The sequence below is a fragment of the Lagenorhynchus albirostris genome, chromosome 1 (assembly GCF_949774975.1).
Source record: "Lagenorhynchus albirostris chromosome 1, mLagAlb1.1, whole genome shotgun sequence".
Lineage (NCBI taxonomy): Eukaryota > Metazoa > Chordata > Mammalia > Artiodactyla > Delphinidae > Lagenorhynchus > Lagenorhynchus albirostris.
The window spans coordinates 112,557,181-112,579,666 of NC_083095.1; the positions used below are offsets into that span (position 1 = coordinate 112,557,181).

A 22,486-nucleotide genomic window follows, 5' to 3' on the forward strand; every position below is an offset into this window, starting at 1 on the left:
AAGACATGTCTTCTGAGGTATGGCCCAATATCATGTTCTTTGATTTTATAGATGGATGATATTAAAAAGTATCATATTTAAGAGCATTTTTTTGTACCATTTGGAACACTGGTTGGAGGTATATTCTACTGTGTGACTTAATACTGCTTTATATTGGAACTCATGTGATAAATTACAGGAAAAATGGTTCCAGGAAAGGATGTTTATCTTCACAGATGCATCTATATATGATATCTTACTGGGAAAATTTTTCTTTAGTTGCCGGGCCGAACTTCAAAAAATACATTCAGTGAGAATAAGAATCCTAGATTTGTTTCTGAGTTTTTGAAGCCCTTACTGACTCTTCCCTCCACCCCCATTTATTGGTCCACTAATGTTAGCACTGATTTTAGGTTTTAGGTAACTGGGAATAACCCAGTTATAACAGTTTGTTTTTATTCAAGTGATTTTATTCTTGGTCATCAATATTTTTAAATTCATTTACTCCATTTTTATAATATTATTGCTTTGCTCTTTTATTTATAAATACAATTTTAAAAAAAATAAACAGAATTCTATTTATATCATAGATTCTGGTGGTCATCTGCTCCCAAATATCTTCTATAACAGGGCCTGAAAATTTAACTTTAGAAGTACATTATTTGTGGTTTGCTAGAATTCTTGGAATTCCTAGAATTGTTACCTGTCTCTTTGCTTAAAAAATATTTATTGAGAATCTTCAGGGGCTGGCACTGACCTAAGCATTGAAGATATAATAGTGAGCAAGTTAGACATATTCCTTTCCCATCATGGAGCTCACAATCTCACTGGGGAGTAGACAAGAAACCAGGCAATGACAACACAGGGTGGTCAGTATTGTGACAGAAGAAGTATCGAGTAGGACACCTAACCAATTTGGGGGAAATGGAAAGGGCATCCTAGAGGATGTAATATTCAATTTGGGACATGAAGGTCTCAGGCAATGGTGGGAGAGGGGAAGGTTTTTCAGGCAGGGGCTGTAGATACTGCAAGGCTGTCCTTTTCATTGTTGTCTCCTCAGGGCTTTGCTCACTGCAGGCATTCAAGAACTTTAAATAAGTGGGTGATGGAATAGCCTGTGTGAAGGTTGAGAGCCAAGTGGGGATAGGTCCTTTGGAGGAACTGGAAGAGTTTGGTTTGGCTGAATTGTAGGGTTCAAGGTGGGTAGGAGGGGGCAAGATGAGACTAGAGAGGCATCCAGCGGCCAGTTGAAAATGATTCTTGTGAATCATTCAAATAATATGTACTTTATCCTAAGAGAAAAGGGAAGCCATGTGTGCTTAAAGAAAACAAACAAACAAGGAAAAACAAACAAAAAAAACCTTTTTGCCTTTTCTCCGTAAGAACTTGATCTTTGGCTAACTCTAGTTGGATTCTCTTGGTAACTTGATAAAGGTAGAATGTCAACAGTTCAAGGAGACATTACTGATAGTAAAAATGACCTCTCATTGGTAAATTGTGTCTGGACTAGGAAGAGCTGTAAATGAGCCATAAAAGCCCATTATCGTAGCTCTGGGTGTCCTTGACGGTGGACCTTGTAAGCCAATGCCTATGGAATTGCTACAGGAGATACAAGGCTGTTTAGCAGGATGACTTCCAGAGCTGAACTGCTGGACTGCTGGATTCCGATGAGGAATGTCCAGTCGGCCAGCTATGGTTCCCAGTCTCTGTCCTGAGTAGACAGGTGCCAGGTGCATTGTGTGGTTATCTTGTGAGTCTAATTGTTTAGTTGATCCTAAAGAAAAACCTCTGGGGAGCATTGCACCATTGAAAGGTCTTAATAGGAGAGTTGATTTGAACAAATGTGTTTTTATAAATCACTTAAGCTATGGAAGGCAGTTGCCTCTAGGACAGCTTACTCTAATAATATATTAAACTGAGTTAGTTAATAATCTTGCTGGAATAAGATGGAAGCCTACAAGGGGTAAAAGGGAGAAAAGCACCCCGCTTTTAAGTGGCTCTAACCCCATCAAGTGGGACTTAATAGGCATGTAAACTGGTTTTAGTATCTTTTTGTAGATGGTTCATCTGGCATGTACAGGAGAAAACGTTCAGTTTATTGGCAAGTAAGAACAACCAGAGCAAAAGGGAGAAATACTAAATGGCCATTTATACCACCAGGCCATTTTTTAAAAATCAGCAAATATTGGAAAGGGTTAGTTTTGAATACTATCTCACTCCTTAACTAGCTATATCTGGGCCTCTCTCAGCTTCAGGTTCTTAGGCAGAAAAACAAAGGGCTTAGACTCAATGACCTCCAAATGATCTTGACTCAAAGGTCCTATGAGTCCTATTATCCGAGTACCACTCATATGCCAAGTACTATACTAATCTCTAAAATCCCTCTCTTCACCCACCATAAGGATATTCAAAATCAAGTAAATACCAAACGCCTATAACAGAAACATCAAGGCTGTAGTCAGTCCTTATCCAAGGTAGAAATGAGGACTACATTATTTCTCTTCATCCATATTTTACCCTGTGAACATGCTGATCACATCTATCACTGAAGAACTTTATTATGTGCTTTAGATTCTTCAAGTGGCAGGTACTATGGTAGGCTCTGATAGGCCAATCTAGTCTGAGATCACTCAAGACAGATGCCCACAGGTCTAGAGTACTTACTGCAACATTTGCCCACCGTAAACTCTCAGAGACCGCTGATGGTTGGCAGAATTAATAGAGATCATTAATAATTTAGTACTCCTGTGGTCTTCAGCCATCTTGAAAAAAGACATAAAAATCCAATATAATTTAAGCCGAATATCTAAAACAAAATGATGTGAAATGAAAATAATAATAATTTAATTTTTAAAAGCCTGTCTCTAAGAGATCTAAGCACTTGCATATCTTAAAGGGCCACTCAAATGTACTGACATATGGTTATGTGACATTAAGAATTCAGGAGAAAATCTCTGTTTTCACACAAAGTTTTGAATTAGGAAATTTCAGTGAAAAGCATTGCGTGTACTTCTAGGAAATCTCATCATGATCTCAGTGTAATAGCCATTTGTAAAAGAGCTCTGAACTGAGTCCATGCCAGGGAGCATTATTGGAAAATGGCCCTCTCTGACGACTTCCTGGAATTCCTCTCTGTGCAAGTCAGCAGCTTGCTTGGCACCAGCTGGCACTAAACTGAGGCACTGGGAAATGTAAGGTGCATTCCTAGGTGTCATGGTTTGCACTTTTATAACTTGAGTCTTGAAAGGAGGCAGCCAGACAACAGGTCACATTATTCAAATTATGAGATCAGTCTCCTTTTTAAAAATAAAGCATACAACTAAAAGGGCCACTGAATAAAATGAAATTGAGGTAATTAGGCAAGTATTTGTTGCACGGCTGCAGTTTTGTACTAAGCTCAGGGGTGGACAGAAGAAACGATACAGTTCTTTCCTCATGATGCTGTCCAGACGTTTCTAACTTGCATTCCATGGAACTTCAGCATTTCTCAGAGGGAATTCATAACTGTCTGATTCAAATTTTCTCTTTAAAATATATATCACAGCTATTGTTAAAGAACCATGATTTTAAAAGGCAAATTATTGTACTATTTTTAATAATCTTGGAAAAAATAAACACATTGATTTATTCTGCCAAATAGCTGTTTCTGTGCAGATCTAAGATTAATCTCTGGTTTATATTTAAATTTATAAATGTATCATCTATTAAAGAGGTTGCATGAATGTGTTTTACTGTTAGTAGTAGGCAGTTTCACTCATGTAAAATTATACAGACAAGTGCTATTGAAGTGCTGTTCTGCTTACTAGGATGAATCATAATTTTTTCAGTCTAGCATATCCAAAGCAATATACTAAAGTGAATTGGTTGTTGAGACCAAAAGTTTATATGACCGTCATCCATCTGTCTTAATTTCATATCTCATAATTCATAGAATTTGATAGATTGTTTCAGTTTTACAAAAGATTCAGTTACTTATGAAAGTTTTAAAACGCCAATTTAGGTCATTTCTTAAATAGCAAAAAGGAGCTAGTCATTGGTAAAAATCTTTAGAAATGTTTATGCTTTACATGTGAGATGGAAGTTATTGGTGAAGCTTGACTTTATTTTTCTAATATTTTGCAACTTCTCCGTTACGGTTATGTAGAAGATCCCATATGAAGGTGAAAACAACCTAGCTCACTTCATGGACTAGGTTGTAATTATTTTGTAGTAACTTTCTGATATTTAAGCAATTTTTTATATAATGACAGATCACAGCTTTTTTTTCTGGGAATTAGAAATGGAAAATTTTAGAACTTCTGTTCTAAAAAAGCCTATGAAGGTTTACTTGACTTTTTCCACTGCTGATTTGATAAAAGGAATGAATAATTTTGGATTACTGCTACACATTAAAAGTACAGATTAAGAATATTAAAATTTATAACTGTGGCTTGTGAATTTGGGAAATTGAGGATTGAGGCAAGGAGAAGACAGGGAAAGTGAGACTATATTCAATACAACTTGGAAGGGAAACCTGCCAATTGTAATAAATAAAAAGACTTATGATGCCTTCACCCTCTTCATATAGTTGTTATAACTGGAGCATCTAAGTGGTTTATACCATTAGTCACCACTATACTGCAGTTTCATTCTTACATTTTTTCAGTACATTTTATGCGTACGATTTATGCCTGCAGAATAACTAGAAACAGCATGTGTGCCTTACATACAGATTCCAGAAAAAGAACTCAGCTAAGTAAACTTATTTTTTAAATCCAGTTCTGTAACGATGTTTGTTGTAAGACACGTGGTTTTTCCGGTAAAACGTACTCTCCTGTAGCTTCACTTTCCATGCATGGACTTCTTCCAGGGCCGTACTCGTTTCTTAAGCTATATCGTGGTGGAATCTTATCCTTTATAATGTTTTGGAGAAAGCTGAGGGTGGCGCCTGCACAATTTGATTTGGTGTAAAAATACACACCAAATCTGATTTCTGTTACATTAAGGCGTTCTCTGACAAAATATACAGAACAAGAAATGAAGTGAATTGTGTTTTAGAAATATCTTGCAAGCTTGTTTCCCCGAATACCTGACCACTAATTTTTAAAAATGGATCAAAACCCAGTTTAATTGAATATTTAATAGATGATTTAATGTTCAAGTTAAGATACATTTTAAATGCTAAATATAAAAATGATTTGTGTTTGCTTACTGGAAATATTTGTAATACATGTGAATATGTATAGTAAACCAATATTTAAAGCAACTTTACCATGGAAGAAATGAAAACACTATCTTCAGTTTATAAACATACTACATTCATCAAACTATATTTTGACTAAGAGTTGGTTTTTATAATATGAATATCATAACGTGGATTGCCATTAACAGTAGAAATAGTTTAACTCATTTTTTTAAACGTGTAACATATTTTCCTTTAAAATGAGCCACTGGAAACATAAAAATGGCAACATCCTCCTAGCAATTTAGCTAGAGGGAAACACATCAATTTGAATAAATAAGTGAGCTTGCTCTTTTATAAATTCCATCCTGTACATGATGCCCCATGACTATGATTTACAGAAAAGAATCTGAGATTAGCAAATAGGAGCGTGCAATTTAGTCTAAGACCATTTTCCAACAAGTCATATCAACATAGCAAAGGTACTTAAGTCTTTCATGCCCTAGTTTTCCTTTCATTGAAATGGGCAAAGGCTTACTTTATTTGAAAATAATCCACTTATTTATTTTTTTTAGTTTCTGAAAATAATGGTAAAATAGATATTTTGGCAGTCCTGAAATGAACATTTCTGCACAGTACATTATGAATAGACTGTAGATAATTTGGAGAGCTTGAAACAGGAGAGACCTAAGAAAATTCTAAAAACTCCTTTGCATTCCTCAGCATTAGACACAGACACATTATGGTATCTGAGTACTACTAAATTCTCCCGACTTATTTGCTACAAAAAAAGACTGATTAAAACCTTTCATTTTCTTTCAGCATTATGAGAACCTCAGACAAGTTTTAGTGGATAACTTACTGATTCACACAGGTGAGTAGGCTATTCTATACTGCATTACAGGTATTTGTGCCATTACCTTCTGAAACTCTGTTTCATAGTACAGAGTCTGTCATATAAAAAATAAATGATACTGCCCAATCTCAGCAGTTTGAAAGAAACTAAATCAATGGCATAAGGGAAGCAGGTGATGTAATGACTCTAAACTTAAGTAGATGACTTGAAGAGATAGATCATGAAGTTTAACCTTTGAAATTATTCATTGGTTATTAATATAAACACATGAAAAAGCACATCTCAAAGTTACCTTGCTTTGCTAAAATTCTATTCATTAAATCAAGTTGGTTTTTTTTTAAATGGTAAAGAGAAGTAATATATCCTATTCCTGGAAAATGTCTAATAGCAAAGACTTAATAAGCCTGGTCTTACTTAATGTTTCAGTAAAGGATGTTGATAGAAAAGGAGGTCAATAATGTCTACATAAATCCATACACAGAGAAACGAAAAATGGAATGAATGGTGAAACCCAAACTTGTCAGTCTATGGTAAGTGATCCAAATGCATCCAAAACAGCTGAGAAATCAGACCAAGTATTGTACAAATACGAGTTGGGAAAAAGTTAAGAACTGACTCAGATGGATGCGAGATTGAGATAGTGACCAAATATAAAGAAAAAGAAATAACTTCAAATTAGCACCAAGAACCACAGCAACTCTGAAGGTGTTACTAACGTGACCTGGATTCTGATGGTCCTGAAGAACATTCAGTGTCATTTGGTCTAAAAGCAAGGAGACAGAATTTCTCTCCTCTATGTAATGTGAACATACTTTCTTTCTCTATGTGAGATAAAGCACTAATGTTCTGTCTAAATAACCTAATTTCGTGAAGAGGTGATAAAAATTTTAAGGAAAATAAGTATTGCTTTACAAATAAATACCAAACAGAGAGGTATTCTGACAAAATTTGGAAACAAGGATTCTTTGCAGCTCCTGCTCTATTCACTGTCTACTTTGCACTGGAAATGCCTCACTTCTCCTCTTAAAATAATTTGTAATGGCTCCCTTTATCTTTCAAGAAAAAGCCCATTGCCAGATCCTTTACATTCTAGGTGTCTCACCTTCTGGATCCAGACTGGAGCATCCTCATCTCCTATACCCTGCCCACACCAAATTTACCCCTATTTCCTGACCAGACCACATTGTATTCCTCTGTGTCTGTCTTCATGTTATTCCTTTTGCCTGAAATACCCTTTCTGTGTCAAGTTCTTTCCCACTGGTGTCAGTTGGGTCCTCCCAGAAGCAGATGTTAAGATGGCATTAGAAACACAAAACAACACTGACTCTATGCCAGGCCCAGAGCCAGCGTTCGAGGACACAAAGATGAAAGTGAAAGGATAGAACAAGAAGTTCTTTTTTCTAATGGAGGAGACAGAACTGCAATCAGATGATTTACTACACATCCTTGGAAGTACTATGGCCAATGTAGAAACAACATGGGTGGAGTACAAAGGAAGGAGCAAACAATGCGGAGCTAAGGAAGGAACTTCTTGAGTTAGTTGGGGGTTCCTAATTCCGTCACCTCCCTGTGCATTTTCAAAAGGGGAGAAGGATAGAAACAAAGAAAGGCATCAGAATGTATAGAATCCCTTTCTGAAGGCTTTGGTTGTCAGCAGGGTTGGTACTGCCCCCTAGAGGAAGGCTTTGGAAACTGCTGAGGCAAGGGACCTTCGGTTTCCTCAATGATTGTGGAGACACTCACTGGCATTCAGTGGGCAGGGACCAGAACTGCCAGATGTCCAGCAGTGTTCAGGACGGTCCTTCGCAATGAAAAAATTGTCCTGATATTTCACATGGTTTCCAAATTTTCCACTGGACGTTCCTGGAAGGGAAAGCCCTGCTTATAATTTCTTGAGTCCAGAACCTAACTTAATTTTACACACAGGGATCTTTCAAGGTTTTGATTATACCTCCAATTTTCTAGGAAGGACACTAACCTTGTATGTCAAAGAATGGCCACATTTCACTGATGTTGTCCAGAACCTTACCAAGAAAAATCCATCTGGACACCCATGTCACTGACAGCACCACCATGCGTGTGCAGGGACTGCATTGGCAGCTGTCATATTCTCAGCAGTGAAATGTTTCCTGGTCAGCATTTTATTATTTCTTTTAGTACAGTTATGCCCAAGCTTTTACTTACTAACATATTTTTATTATAAATTTCTTACTCTTTGTTTTTTATCCTTTAAATTGTATAAAAATTATTTGTGTAGATAGGTTATATTACTTATGAACTTCATTTTAGAATTAGAAAGGGAACATTACAAAACATTAGCAATATTTCAGTCCATTTTAGGACTGAAAGAGTTGAGAAACACCAGGGCCCATGTTCATCTGCATCAGGTAAAAGGAAAAAAAAGGAACAACTCTTCTTTGAAACAGCTGTCTTCATTTCTTGTGGCTTGTTCTCCGGGGTTGCCTTGTTTTTTGCCTTCAAGCATCTGTCGGCATTAATTTTTCCTGATAGCTCTACAGACAGATAAATTGCCCCTGAACTAAATAAATAAATTTGAAGAAATGCTTCTGGATTAACATTTTAGAAGAAAGCCATCATCCCTATAATGATTTTTTCCATTCTCCTACCTACAGACGATTAACATATTATTTAGCATTTCTTCCATTTTGCCTTAGACCAGAGTTCTTTGATACATGTCTGTCACTGTCATTTATCATTCCTCCACTCACACAGGCAACAAACATTTAATGAGCACCCATCATGGGCCACGTGGTGCATTAGCTGCTAGGAGCACAAGATTAATAAGTTCCAACTTTTGCCCTCAAGGAGTTCAGAGAGGTGGGAAAGAAAGGCAAATAAATAAACAATTAGAGTGCTAGATGATATAGACTATTTAGAAGGATATACAAGAAATGTATAAAATGATGTAATAAAAAATTTGAGTACGTTACATTGAACTTTTGACATAGTGCTTAATAAGAGATGTTTTGAAGTTATTCAAATTGTTCCAAGGGTGAAAGTTGGGCAGATATATTGGCAAGTTAAAATGGAAAAATAACGGTCACGCCAGCAAGGTGAATGAAATTCTGATGGAATGGGGTATTCCAACGACATGAGAACACATGGATATTTTTTCCATCAACCACCATTTCTCTAGCAATTGCCTTGCCATTTGCCAGACACTGTACTATCTGCTGAGAACACAAAGCTGACTAAATCCGTGCTTTTTCTCTCAAGGAATTTAGTTATATCAAAATTATTTCCAGAACTAGGAATGCATATCTATATTGGCTAATGGAATTGCATTAGATGGAAGAACTAATATCACACAAAGTGCCAGGCTCAGGAGTAGGAATGGAGTCAATAAGGAGGAGGCTGACTCAAGTGAGCCAGGCTGTAAGCAGAACCCCAGGTTAGCAGTGTTAAGGGCTGTTGGCTACAGGAGATCACGAGTGAGCCAGAAATCCAAAGAGAGGCAGATGAGTCAGAACCCAGGATGTGAATCCAAATACTGAGGAAATAGTGTTTGACACAGCAGCTCTTTAAACACTTCCCTGGAGAAGCGGTAGCTGAATGAAGAATAAGAAGATGAGTTTCAGGCAAGTCTCCGGGCTCTCTAAAAACATCAGATTGAAACCAGATCATGACAAAATGAGTAGTGAAGTGCCAAATAATCAACCATCAGGAAAGAAGTTTTCTGAATGGTTACAAGCTAGACTAATTCATGTGTCTATTTTTAATTTTTTTGTCAGCTTATGTGCATACACATGATCCTGGGATGATGATGTTTAGAAAACAGTTTTCATGTGTATATTCAAGACTATATCTGGCTGCTAAAGAAAAGCAATCAGCTGATTTTCCTTGTCTTTTTCTCTTACTAATTAGGAGTTGGCTGGATCTTTAGTACAAGCTACCCCGTGGTCCATCTATTCATCCATCCACTCAATAATCACTTATTACCAGCTACTAGGTGAAGGACCATCCCAGGTGATGGGAGGGAAAAAGATAAACAGACCCAACCCCGTCCTTGAGAGGTCAGTGTTGGGAAGCCAGTCTCAGTTTGGAGAACAATAGTGCAGAACACATTGATTGCAGCAACAGAATCTGGATCACTTTTCCTTTGTCAATAACTTTAAATGGGTATGCAGACAATAATCAATAAAGTTGGTGCCTGCACAACTGTTACCAAGGAACTATTTAACTCAATTCCTTGATGCTACCGTCTCTGCCCAGCTGGGCCAGGTTGGCATTCTGATTGCTCATGAGGAAAAAAGACGATGCAATACTCTAGTTCTTCGTATGCCAAGATGAAAGTCATCAATCTCAATCTCTGTGAAAGATGAAACTCTCTGGTAAAAAGAGCAGTGAGCTCTATCAGTCTTTCTAAGGCGATGCAATCTTTAAGATGATACAGAGAGGGCAGAGGCAGTGGAGGAGTTCAGAAGAATTTATATGGGGAAAAGGGAAATGATAAAATTTCTCCACCTATTTTACAAGAAGCTAAAAATAAGACAGAACATATATTAAACCCAAAGGCAACAGTGTTTTTTGAAAGGTATGTAGTGTACTCTAGGTGGTAAATTATTTGCTTGTCATATGTAAAATCATCATCATCTAACATGAATATCTTGCTTTTTAAGTCAGTTAAGCCTATTACATTGTTCAAATTAATCTATTAAAATGAAAATTTCACTTTCCTCTTCTCTTCCTCATATACTGCTAACCCTTCCCCTTTCTGACTGATATGTATATGCCGAATCTTTTTCATTTCTAACATTTACTGGTTGGCATTGCCAGTTCCCAGGCATAAAGCCTTTTACTTTTTAACACTAAGACTTATATTCATATAAATTTATATTCCAAACAAAAGTCTTAGTATTAAGTACATCTTTAGTGAAATAGCTTACGGTGTCTCATCCAAAGTTTAGTAGAAATTAGGTATTTGATATTTGCTGATTACTTGATTCAAGAGAGTATTTTCCTCCATTGCTCTGCCAAATATCTGGGGTTTTGCTGCCTTGTGATCCCCAACACGGGTTATACCTATCTCTGTAACTGTCATATAGAAGCCGCTTGGTAAATATTTGCTGAATTAAGAAATAATGAAGGAAAATAGTGATTACTTGGAAGGCAATGCCAGATAGTAATGAAGAACCCAGACTTTGATGTCAGACTGCCTGGGTTTGACTCTTGGTTCTGTTGTTTGTTGGTAATAAGACCTTGGGAAAGTTGCTTAACTTCTTTGTATCTGTTTTCTCATCAGTAAAATGGGTATAACAATACTACCTATCCCCACAGAATTGTTGCCTGGATCAAATGATTTAAGGTATGTGAGGCACTTAGAACATATTCAGCCATATCCGTGTTAGCTGTTATTATCATCACTATCACTATCATTGTTATTCTGGAAGGCTGAGGGTTAGGGGAGAAAGGCGTTGGCACAATGAGATTCAAAGAGGACACAGATATTCTCCAGAGGAGTTAAGGACATATGGGTTTCTTTCTAATATTCAGGTTCCTCATTTATGCATGTATGGAGCAGATAATTCTTGCGAGGAAGAAAAGGGATTACGTGGCTTTAGTGATCTTAGCAAACAGCTGACTTCTCCCACTCCAACTATTTTTGCTTGGCTAAATCATGTTCATCTCTCAAGTCTTGCATTAGGCAACTGTTCTTCTAAGAAACTTTCTTGACCTCAAAGTCTGGGTTAAGTACCTCTGTGATGCGCTCCTGCAGACTATTCCGTGGCTTCTGACACACTTATGGTTATCTTGATGCTAGTTTATGGTCTTCGACTGGGGATTTTCAATTAGTTCTCTGTGTACCACCAACTCTTGGATCAGTACACAGAGGCATAGAGGAGTGATGCATAAAGATGTATTCAAAGTTTTGGAGACAGCACAGTGTGCAATATACTATATCAAGTTACCAACCCTGCATACCCAAAAGCTTATCATATCTGCCTTCTGATTCCACCCAAGTCTGTGGTTGGGATACTTTCTTGCAGAAAATAGCAAGGAAGAATTTGATGCACGCATCACCAATATATGTATGTTTGTTTATAAACAATATACATGCTATTAGTATATCCACATTAAGTCCACTCTAAAATGTACACAAATAGAACTACCATACGACCCAGCAATCCCACTACTGGGTATATACCCTGAGAAAACCATAATTCAAAGAGTCATGTACCAAAATGTTCATTGCAGCTCTATTTACAATAGCCCGGAGATGGAAACAACCTAAGTGTCCATCATCGGATGAATGGATAAAGAAAATGTGGCACATATATACAATGGAATATTACTCAGCCATAAAAAAGAAACGAAATTGAGTTATTTGTAGTGAGGTGGATGGACCTAGAGTCTGTCATACAGAGTGAAGTAAGTCAGAAAGAGAAAGACACATACCATATGCTAACACAAAAAATGGAATATAAGAAAAAAAATGTCATGAAGAACCTAGGGGTAAGACGGGAATAAAGACACAGACCTACTAGAGAATGGACTTGAGGATACAGGGAGGGGGAAGGGTAAGCTGTGACAAAGTGAGAGAGTGGCACGGACATATATACACTACCAAACGTAAAATAGATAGCTGGTGGGAAGCAGCCGCATAGCACAGGGAGATCAGCTCGGTGCTTTGTGACCACCTGGACGGGTGGGATAGGGAGGGTGGGAGGGAGGGAGACGCAAGAGGGAAGAGATATGGGAACATATGTATATGTATAACTGATTCACTTTGTTATAAAGCAGAAACTAACACACCATTGTAAAGCAATTATACTCCAATAAAGATGTAAAAAAAATAATAATAAAAAATAAAACGTACACAAAAATTAAAATTTCAAAAGGAGGACATTAACACACACACACACACATGACAATGCCATTTACATCTTATTTGCTTAAGCTTGCATTATTAGAATTATCTTCAATCTGTAGTTTCTTGGCAGGAAATTTTACTCATTTTCTGAGAGTTAGTTTAGTTAATACTAGAAAATAAAATCTGTAGGTCATCTAAGCAGGGACACTTGAAACTGAACATAGCAGAGTCAGCCTTCTCTGAAGTGAGTCTTCTACTCTCCTTCAGCATACCTGGAATGTCCTATGCGACACTACACTAACCGACGTAGGTTTCAAATCAGGATACCAGGGTCAATCTTTGTATCAAGGATATTTTTGTTTGAAAAAATGCAAGTATAGATTTTCATTATTTCACTCCTCCATATCCAATTCGTCAGCAAACACTGTCAGCTATACCTTCAAATGCATTCAGAATCTGATCACTTCTCATCTTCTCCATCCAAGCCACCATATTTGTTCCAGGTTGCCATCATCTGCATTAGCATTATATGGCCTCCCAACTGGTCTTCCAGCTTCTGTCCAGGGCCCTGAACTTCAGGCAATGAGATCCCATTAAAATATGTGCCCTTTGTCTGCTCAGCTATTTTCCCGTCTCACTCAGAGAGAAAGCCTAGGACCTCACTCTGATACACAAGGCATTCTATGACGATCCCTCATTACTTCTCTACTCCTTGCTCACTCGCCTTACACAGATCTTTCCTAAATGACTTCTGTGGCTATAAAGAAGAATGCATTGGCCTTCTCACTTAGCCTTAAGACAAAGGTGGAGGTGGAAGATGCATTTACCATAACTAAAGATGGTCAAGAAAGAGTTTCCCTGTGAGGTAGTCAGACACTGTGTTTCAAAGCCTTTCTACAACTAGACAGATTTCCTTCTGAGAAATTCAGCAGGCAGATGAAGACTGTCCCAAGCCAGTCCTTCTACTGATGGCCACCAGGACCATAAAACTTTTCTGTTGAATATATGTTTATTTACTACAAAATAATGGTTTTACTTAAAGAGGACATTTTCATTATTTAATTTTGCAGATAAAACTTTAAAAATTGTGCACATAATAAAGATTATTTGCAGTACCCATATCTGATGCATCATCTTCACAACCACACAGTTTAACGTGAATTTAAATTCAGCCAGTAATTCTAAGGTGACAGTTTTATCTACAAAGCCTCCATTTGTATTTCAAGCAATTCGTTTAATGGAACAATTTAGAATACTTGTTTAAACTGATCCAAATAACATTAAAAAAAAAGTTAAAGGAAATAACTTTCAAATGCATTTTAATAATAGAAACCACTGCTGTTTTTTAAAGCAATGAATCTTAGCCTTAAATGTGAGTGTTAATTACACAATTTCTTATTAAAGAGATTCAAGGAAGATAGCAGTGCAATCGTTATAAAAATGTAAACTCAGATAAAATCCACCACTCTCCCATAAAATACTGATTCACAAATATTAAGACCTCAAATAAAATACACACTGTGAAATGTAACAAGTGAAACACTGAAAAGTAAGATACAAAATTATAAAGTTCAAACATATATTATGCTTCAGTTCTCACTTTACTGATTTGCACCTCATGTACAAACAGTTCAAGGAACCTGGTGATTTTCCTTATTAAAAGGGCTGAGATGGCAATGATTGAACACTCTGCATTTTCTTTGTTAATAGAAAGTATGATTTATGAGAAGGGAATAAAAATCTAAGAAAAACCACTCGATAAATTATTCAATTTTCAGACCAAGCTGATTTAGAGCAAATTTCCTTCATGCTGCCAGTATGGGAAATGTAGCTTATTGGATAAGAACACAGTGTTTAAGAGAATATCTGGGCTCGTTTCCTTGTTTTTAGTAATTTTGTGACTGCAGACAAGGCACATACCTCCTGTGAGTCCAGTTTATTCATTTAAAAAATGGAATAATAATAGGAAGCATGTCAGCACCAGTGGCTTTCAAGATAGCTAGTATGGTGATGCACTTTTTTTGAAATATTATTTATTTTTATGTGTATGAGAAAGATACATAATTAGTATGTCAACCTGAACATAAACAGAGACTTATGTCAGGAAAAGCCTAGGTAGCACCATGGGAATCTCTCTTTCTCAGAGAGTAGTTCTTTTCAGTTGTACTTTGTGACTTCAATTCTATGAACATGGACATTTTTTTAAAAACTGTAAAATTGTTTACACAGACAACTCAAATATTGGAAACAGAGCCTTAGGGTTCATGTGGATCATGTGAAAATAAAAGGAAAAAGTGAGCTAGCATTCCTAAATTACTTAGCCTAGTGTTAGAGCATATTAAGAATGTAATAACTTTTGCTGTTGTTAATATTATTTTTTCCTTATGACTATTATTGTCATATTACCATAATGCTAATAAACCAAACATAATCTACCCTGGCATAAAAGAAGTTTATGAGTGTCTGTACAAAAAAAAAATCATCTATTACTTTCCAAATGATTTACAAATAAGATGTATCAAGAAATCAAGGAACCAAGAAAGAATAAAAGAAATTAGAAAAAAAAGATGGGGGAATGGGGAGCTCACAGAGGAAAAATGAACAAGGACCTGATAAAATCAAACAACATAAACCATTTATCCTAAGAATATTTGATAAAATGATGTATGTTGCAGTGACACTGGGGTTAAGTAAATCTCCCAATAACATTTGAAGAATAATCATCTCTGGTGAATAGCACATACACCATCTTCTTAACCTTTAAATCAGGACGTTTGAAATAAATAAAATAGCTTTTTACTTATTTATTTTTAAAAATTCCATGAAGTAATGCAGTATATACCACTAATAAAGGTCTAAAACTTTTCTTATAATTTTACTTAGTTCCTCTGACTAGTTTGAAAAATAGTTTTTTTCCAAAAGGGGAAAAAATGGCAATGTTAATATCCAATATAATATTGCTTGGAAATTTTCCTCTTCAATGCTTATCTGCTTCCTATTTAATTGCAATTGTAGTTAATATTTTCCTACAGGGAATATTTTCCAGGAAAATATATGCTCATTATTTTGTGAATATGTTATATTTATTTTAAATAAAATATTCTAAATTTCACCCACCAACATATAAGGTAGCTTTAATATTTTTGTGTTCCAATTCTTATCACAAGCTAACCCTAAATTTTCTTTTAACACTGGCAAAGGACCACTCAATAATGATCAAAAGATAGATAATATTTATTAAGATCCAGATTTTTTAGTCATAGTAAGACTGAGTTCCATAGAGTTAATAATTCTTATATCCGAGAACTAACTGGGGACAGAACAGGACCCAATCTGGTGAAACTTCAAGTGATGGGTAAGTCATGTGATAGCAAAACTCATAAAAAGTTTCACCTTGATAGCCTACCATGAATTTCTCACCCAGAAATGAGGACTATGGGCCAAGGGATAAGTTAGACACTAAAGTTTATGCAGCTCATGCAGCTCAATATCAAAAAAAAACCCAACCCAACCCAAAAATGGGCAGAAGACCTAAACAGACATTTCTCCAAAGAAGATATACAGATTGCCAACAAACACATGAAAGAATGCTCAACAGCATTAATCATTAGAGAAATGCGAATCAAAACTACAATGGGATATCATCTCACACTAGTAAAATGGCCCTCATCAAAATATCTAGAAACATTAAATGCTGGAGAGGGTGTGGAGAAAAGGGAACACTCTTGCACTGCTGGTGGGAATGTAAATTGATGCAGACACTATGGAGAACAGTATGGAGGTTCCTTAAAAAACTACAAATAGAACTACCATACGACCCAGCAATCCCACTACTGGGCATATACCCTGAGAAAACCATAATTCAAAAAGAGTCATGTACCAAAACGTTCATTGCAGCTCTATTTACAATAGCCAGGACATGGAAGCAACCTAAGTGTCCATCAACACATGAATGGATAAAGAAGATGTGGCACATATATACAATGGAATATTACTCAGCCATACAAAGAAATGAAACTGAGTTATTTGTAGTGAGGTGGATGGACCTAGAATCTGTCATACAGAGTGAAGTAAGTCAGAAAGAGAAAAACAAATACCGTATGCTAACACATATATATGGAATCGAAAAAAAAAATAAAATAAATTTAAAAACGGTCATGAAGAACCTAGGGGCAAGATGGGAATAAAGACCCAGACCTACTAGAGAATGGACTTGAGGATACAGGGAGGGGGAAGGGTAAGCTGTGACAAAGTGAGAGAGTGGCACGGACATATATACACTACCAAACAAAATAGATAGCTAGTGGGAAGCAGCCATATCGCACAGGGAGATCAGCTCTGTGTTTTGTGACCACCTAGAGGGGTGAGATAGGGAGGGTGGGAGGGAGGTAGATGCAAGAGGGAAGAGATATGGGGACATATGTATATGTATAACTGATTCACTTTGTTATAAAGCAGAAACTAATACACCATTGTAAAGCAATTATACTCCAGTAAAGATGTTAAAAATAAATAAAGTTTATGGATAAGGCACAGAAATACCACCTAATGCGAGTTAACACATGATGAACACACTAGCTGTCTTTGGAGAGTTGGAAGAAACCTACTAAATGACACTACAGGTGCCTCTTTAAGTGAATCAAGAACACAAATATAGTCATTGAAAATTAATTTAAAAAGGAATTTTTCTACTTCTTGCTTGAAAGGTGTAATACAACTACAATTTTGCGATATGATCAAAAAGAAGTGTCTTAAAGTGGGTGAATTTGCCAGATAATTAAAGCTAATTTCTTGACAACAAGTAAACAAATGACTTGAAATTGCCATTGAGTTTTAACAAATTACTTAGTGAATTTACCAGCCTTGCTGACTGTGTTGGCATTAGGAAATATTCTATTTTGATCTTTGCCCTTTACTGAAAAAGCCTTTTCCTGCTGCATATACTCTCTCACTACATAATGCTCTCTAGTCAGTAATCTTATAAAAATAATAAGAAATAAATATAATGCATTTTTAAGAATGACACCTCTTTTAACAGTTAACATTTTAAATATAGCAACATTTCTCTGAGTCCCAAATAAAAATCTCTTTCAACCTGAAACATGTCAATTTGTAACATGTTTTCCTGACAAATATATATATTTAATTATATTATAAATTCATTTATTCATCAAAACCTTACTAATGAAGTTGAAAATCAAATTTTTGCTTAATGTTTTTTTTCATTTTTAAGTCACAACTAACAGGCTGAAAAATCAGATGACATTTTACAGCAGAAATTTAGATTCAGTTGCTAGTCAAAACCATAAACACTATGATTATAAAGTTACAATGATAAAATTTGTTATAGAAAGAATCAAGTGGTCCAACTGTAAAACAGTGCAATTTTAGTTTGTAGTACATTTCTTACTCCCAGAAAAGAAAAAAAAAAATGGCACATGGCTATTACCATGGTATCAAATGAAAACAAATTTAGGACCCATTATTATCAGGGTATCCTTATAATGTATGTCCCATTAAGCTATTACTGTTAGTTCTGTTTTCATTTTTACTGACTTAACTTTAAAACATTTTAATAAATAACATAAATTTTGTTCTGTAAAGAATTTATTAATTATAATAGAATTTAGAATTAGAAACTTGACATATGAGGAAACTGATAGCAGAAAAGGTCAGAAACAGGGCACTTGGCTTGGTTTTTGCAGAAATGATACATTCTGAACTCATTCTCAAAATGTTCTGAGTAGTAGAAAAAGTTCTGATGAAAGAGCATACCAATAAATTTTGCACTTACTTTGCAGAGGCAAAGTGTCTGTAATACACTGTAACTCTGGCTCCTTGGCCCATTCAGTCTTTGGCAGGATCTGTGTCATCTCATAGTCACCATTCTCTGCCACCGACACTGGTTCACTGTCGACTGGTGTCTTTCTTAAGGTTTTCATGTGCTGTTGAACTTCCGCCAAAAGAACAGCTTGTATTGCTTCAGTTACCTGTAAAGTTTTTTTCTTTTTTTTAATGAATTATTTTTAGTGTTATCATAAATGCTTGGAGTCTTATATAAAACCCAAAGTCTAGAATTTTGATTTGAATAAGTCTCACATGAATTGGAATGCTCCATTCCACGAAAATTACCATCTGAAACAATTGAAATGCAGTTACTGAAAATTGGCACCCAAATCATCATACTGTTCTTTTAAAAAAACCTCAAGAGAATGTAAAAGGAAAGTTTAAAGGGAGTTCTCAATTCTTTCTCATAAAATATTTTCATTTATACCAGAAGATAAAGAAACTTTTAATATATCACATTGTTCTGAAAGACAGGTTTAGTACCTCAATGTCTAGCTCTAAAACACGATTTAGCTAAAAACCCTTGATTTAAACTAGGTTGAATACAGAAAGTTAAAGACAAGACTTTAATAGTAAATCTCACTAAACTGTGTGTATGTGTATATGGTTTTACATGGCTTAAAATACTGCAAAGCCTGCCTTCTGATTATTGTACCTACCCAGTCAAGGACCTGTGGTTGAGGGAAGGGGAAGGGAGATATTTAGCACAGGGCATCTAATCCAATATGTTCATTTTTAAAATGAAGAACCTGGGATGTGACATCCCAAGTTCCACACAGACATGGTGGACAGGCCTTCTAACCCCTGATTCTATGTCCTTAGTAGTATATGTCCTCCCAAGGTTCTATACTCTTACATCTCAGTAAAAAGCCAGTGACAGTACCTTAGCCCCTTCCTGGTAAGAGATGAGGTAAGGTCCAGGAGTTAGGTAGAGTTCAAGGAAAGCCAAGACCTGAACTGGTGAGAGAAAAGGAAGGGCACTGCTGATCTAGATGAACTTGGGACACCTTTCCAATATCCTCCCCTGGCTGATAGTTAAACCTTTAACATAACCATGTCCCAATGCCTACTCTTTTCCCTTCAAAAGCCTATCCTCTGTCAAGATGACTCATGTTCCATAATTGCCATCGTCCCCTCTGCCTTATTCCCAGTCTACCCATAGGATGCCTAGAGCTAGGGCTTTGGGACAACACCACTGAAACTGGTGATTGAGAGATGCTAATGCCCAAAACAGAGTAGGTATTCATTTAAATATGTATTTAGTCCCTTTTATGTGTCCTGGTAGCATGTGAGACCTTTAGGTTCCAGGGACACTTGAGAGTTTTTGCTGATGGCAGATGCTAGGTAAACTACAGGAGTAGAAGGAACTGGGTTCTAAACTCTATTCTAGAGTTTTAAATATAGGAAGTTTCCTGAAAGTATCAGAGGAGCTGCCTGATCACTGATCATCCCCCTATTCTTGTCCAGTCAGATGCTTGGTTGGGTCGTGAAAAAAGGCTAATGAATGATATGATTTTACTATTGCTTACCAAATCTATTAACATTGTAGTACTGCCTGTCACAATACAGGTACATAATGCTTACATCATGTGAGGAGATACTCAACACTGTGAAAGCTGTTGCATGCCATGAACACAACATAGAATTCTACACATTATGATACTGATGAGTCATGCTTATTAATATCTACCATAGGCTGAGATACATTGTATATTAACTATTAGCTATGATATCTATTAACATATACTATTCTATATCACAATAAGTGAATCATGCTTATCATGTAGATATTATGATGGGATAACCTGTATTAATTATTCACGGACAATTTTACAACACCGAATTTATGTCATTTTAATTTTGCCACACATTTATTTGATAGCACTGCTTCCAAGACATGAATGGTGTGGTAAACAGAGCTCTCAATCTGACATGAGAAGGTCCAAGTTCCTGATTTGACTATGACAGTTACTACAAATGTAACTTTTGACAAGTCACGTACTTCTCTGGGACTTCATGTCCATACTTATAAAACAGTCTGTGATGCTGAGAGAGGCTAGGATGAGAGCTTTCAATCACAGAAAGCTGTATGGAACTTGCTTCTGTTCATACCTATAAAAATCAGGAAGATATTAAAGGAAATCCTCAGAACTGTAGTACATCCAGACCATGGTCTATCCCTCAGAATGGGCAGTTTGGCCATATGCTCCCATGGGATTATGGATGTCCTCTCACAACTGTGATTTAGAAAGTCCTCTTTCCACTAGATATAATATTCTATAACAACTTGGATCAATATTCTTTCTTAAAAAAATACAGGGATTTATGCAGCTTCAATTAACATTTCTAATTATTAGATTTATATATCATGACCATATCATTTTTTACCTGTTAAATTTTGAAACTTTTTGACATATTTGTCACTACAAATGCATATTGCAGGAATAATCAATATGAGTATCATTAAAAAGCAAGATGAAGCAGAAACAGCAGAATGAAACATATTAACCACAATGAGCAGGTTACTCAGAGCCACAAAACTTAAAAGTGAATACAGAATGGCACATACCCAATTGGAGACAAACTCAAAATATACGCTTTGTGTTCAGTGTGAAGTCAATACACAGAGAAATGGTACAACTTATATAAGCATATAATAATGTTCCAGTATCTGGTATACAGTGAGCCCTAAAACCAGGCTAATGGAATTGAAATAGATATTGTATACTTTAAAAATATACACTATGGAAAGTAAAATTTAATGATAGTTTCTGACTGTCAGTACTTAAGTGTCTCTAGCATATAAACAGAGTAGATGAATTTTGTAGATAGGTAGTAGGCATAGAGTTTTTCCCAACAAAATATAAAATCTGTAGACATTATTTTATATAACTTTGTGATGTTAATACTGAGCTGAAATTGAAAGCACTATGGCTATAAAGCTGTCTTCCAAATGCATATACAGTTTTCCTGAAAAGACGGATATGCAAAGCATTACACGCTTATGAAGGAATGTGCAGATTTAAAATAATGTTTAAAAATCCATTGTTTGGGGAAAGAGAGCCACATCTGGGCCATATACTTTTTACTAGAAGTATTACTATGCCATAGCAAGCTAAAAATGTTAATGGTTTTCTACCAACACCTTGAAACAGCAAAGTATTGTAAAATAGCACAGAGTATTATAAAGACTCTTAAGGGCCCCTGTGGCCTGCTTGTGGTTTCAGTGTCCAGATTTTCTGGTATAGAAGCATTTTCCCAACACTCAGGCTCACATGAGCCTTTCATGTCTTGCATCATCTCCTGGAATAGCAATACTTCTCTCAGGAGGCCTGGATGTCATGATTTCACCCACTAGTGTCAGATTATAAAATCCAAAGAATGTTAGTGCTGCTTCAGAGACATTCAAGTTAGCAACCCCAAAACCTGCTGTTGCTTCTCCAGCATTTATTTCTATGTTGTGTATATTTCATGTGTGAGAAACAAAAAACAATCTCCAGACAAACTCATTCATCTGCGAAATTAACTCATCCTTACCCATTCCCTTAAAGGTACGCCCCCTTCAATTTCTGAAGTAGGATTATGCTCTTTTTTACAAAACCATCCCATTACCACCTAGTGTTCCTAAAATACATTAAAAAGCAGATTCAAATTAACATGATTTGACTAACTGCTTAAATGAACAGCTTTATAAGGAATTTGAGGATTGGTTAATTAAGCATTTATATGGGTACTTGCAAGAGCCTCTGTTTTTCCTGAGGGCCCCAGGAATTCTCATTCTCACTTTACACATGAGTAAAATAAATAATCA

General features: G+C 36.0%; 1 protein-coding gene across 2 annotated transcripts in view; it reads right to left on the minus strand.

Moving 5' to 3' along the window:
• The window catches only part of WDR72 (WD repeat domain 72), a 195,625-nt gene that overhangs the window by 61,693 nt on the left and 111,446 nt on the right, over window positions 1-22,486 (minus strand). For both annotated transcript variants that reach the window (XM_060169314.1, XM_060169307.1), the window contains exon 17: window positions 18,623-18,818. In XM_060169314.1, coding sequence (XP_060025297.1) covers window positions 18,623-18,818 — 196 coding nt within the window. The remainder of the gene's footprint in view (window positions 1-18,622; window positions 18,819-22,486) is intronic.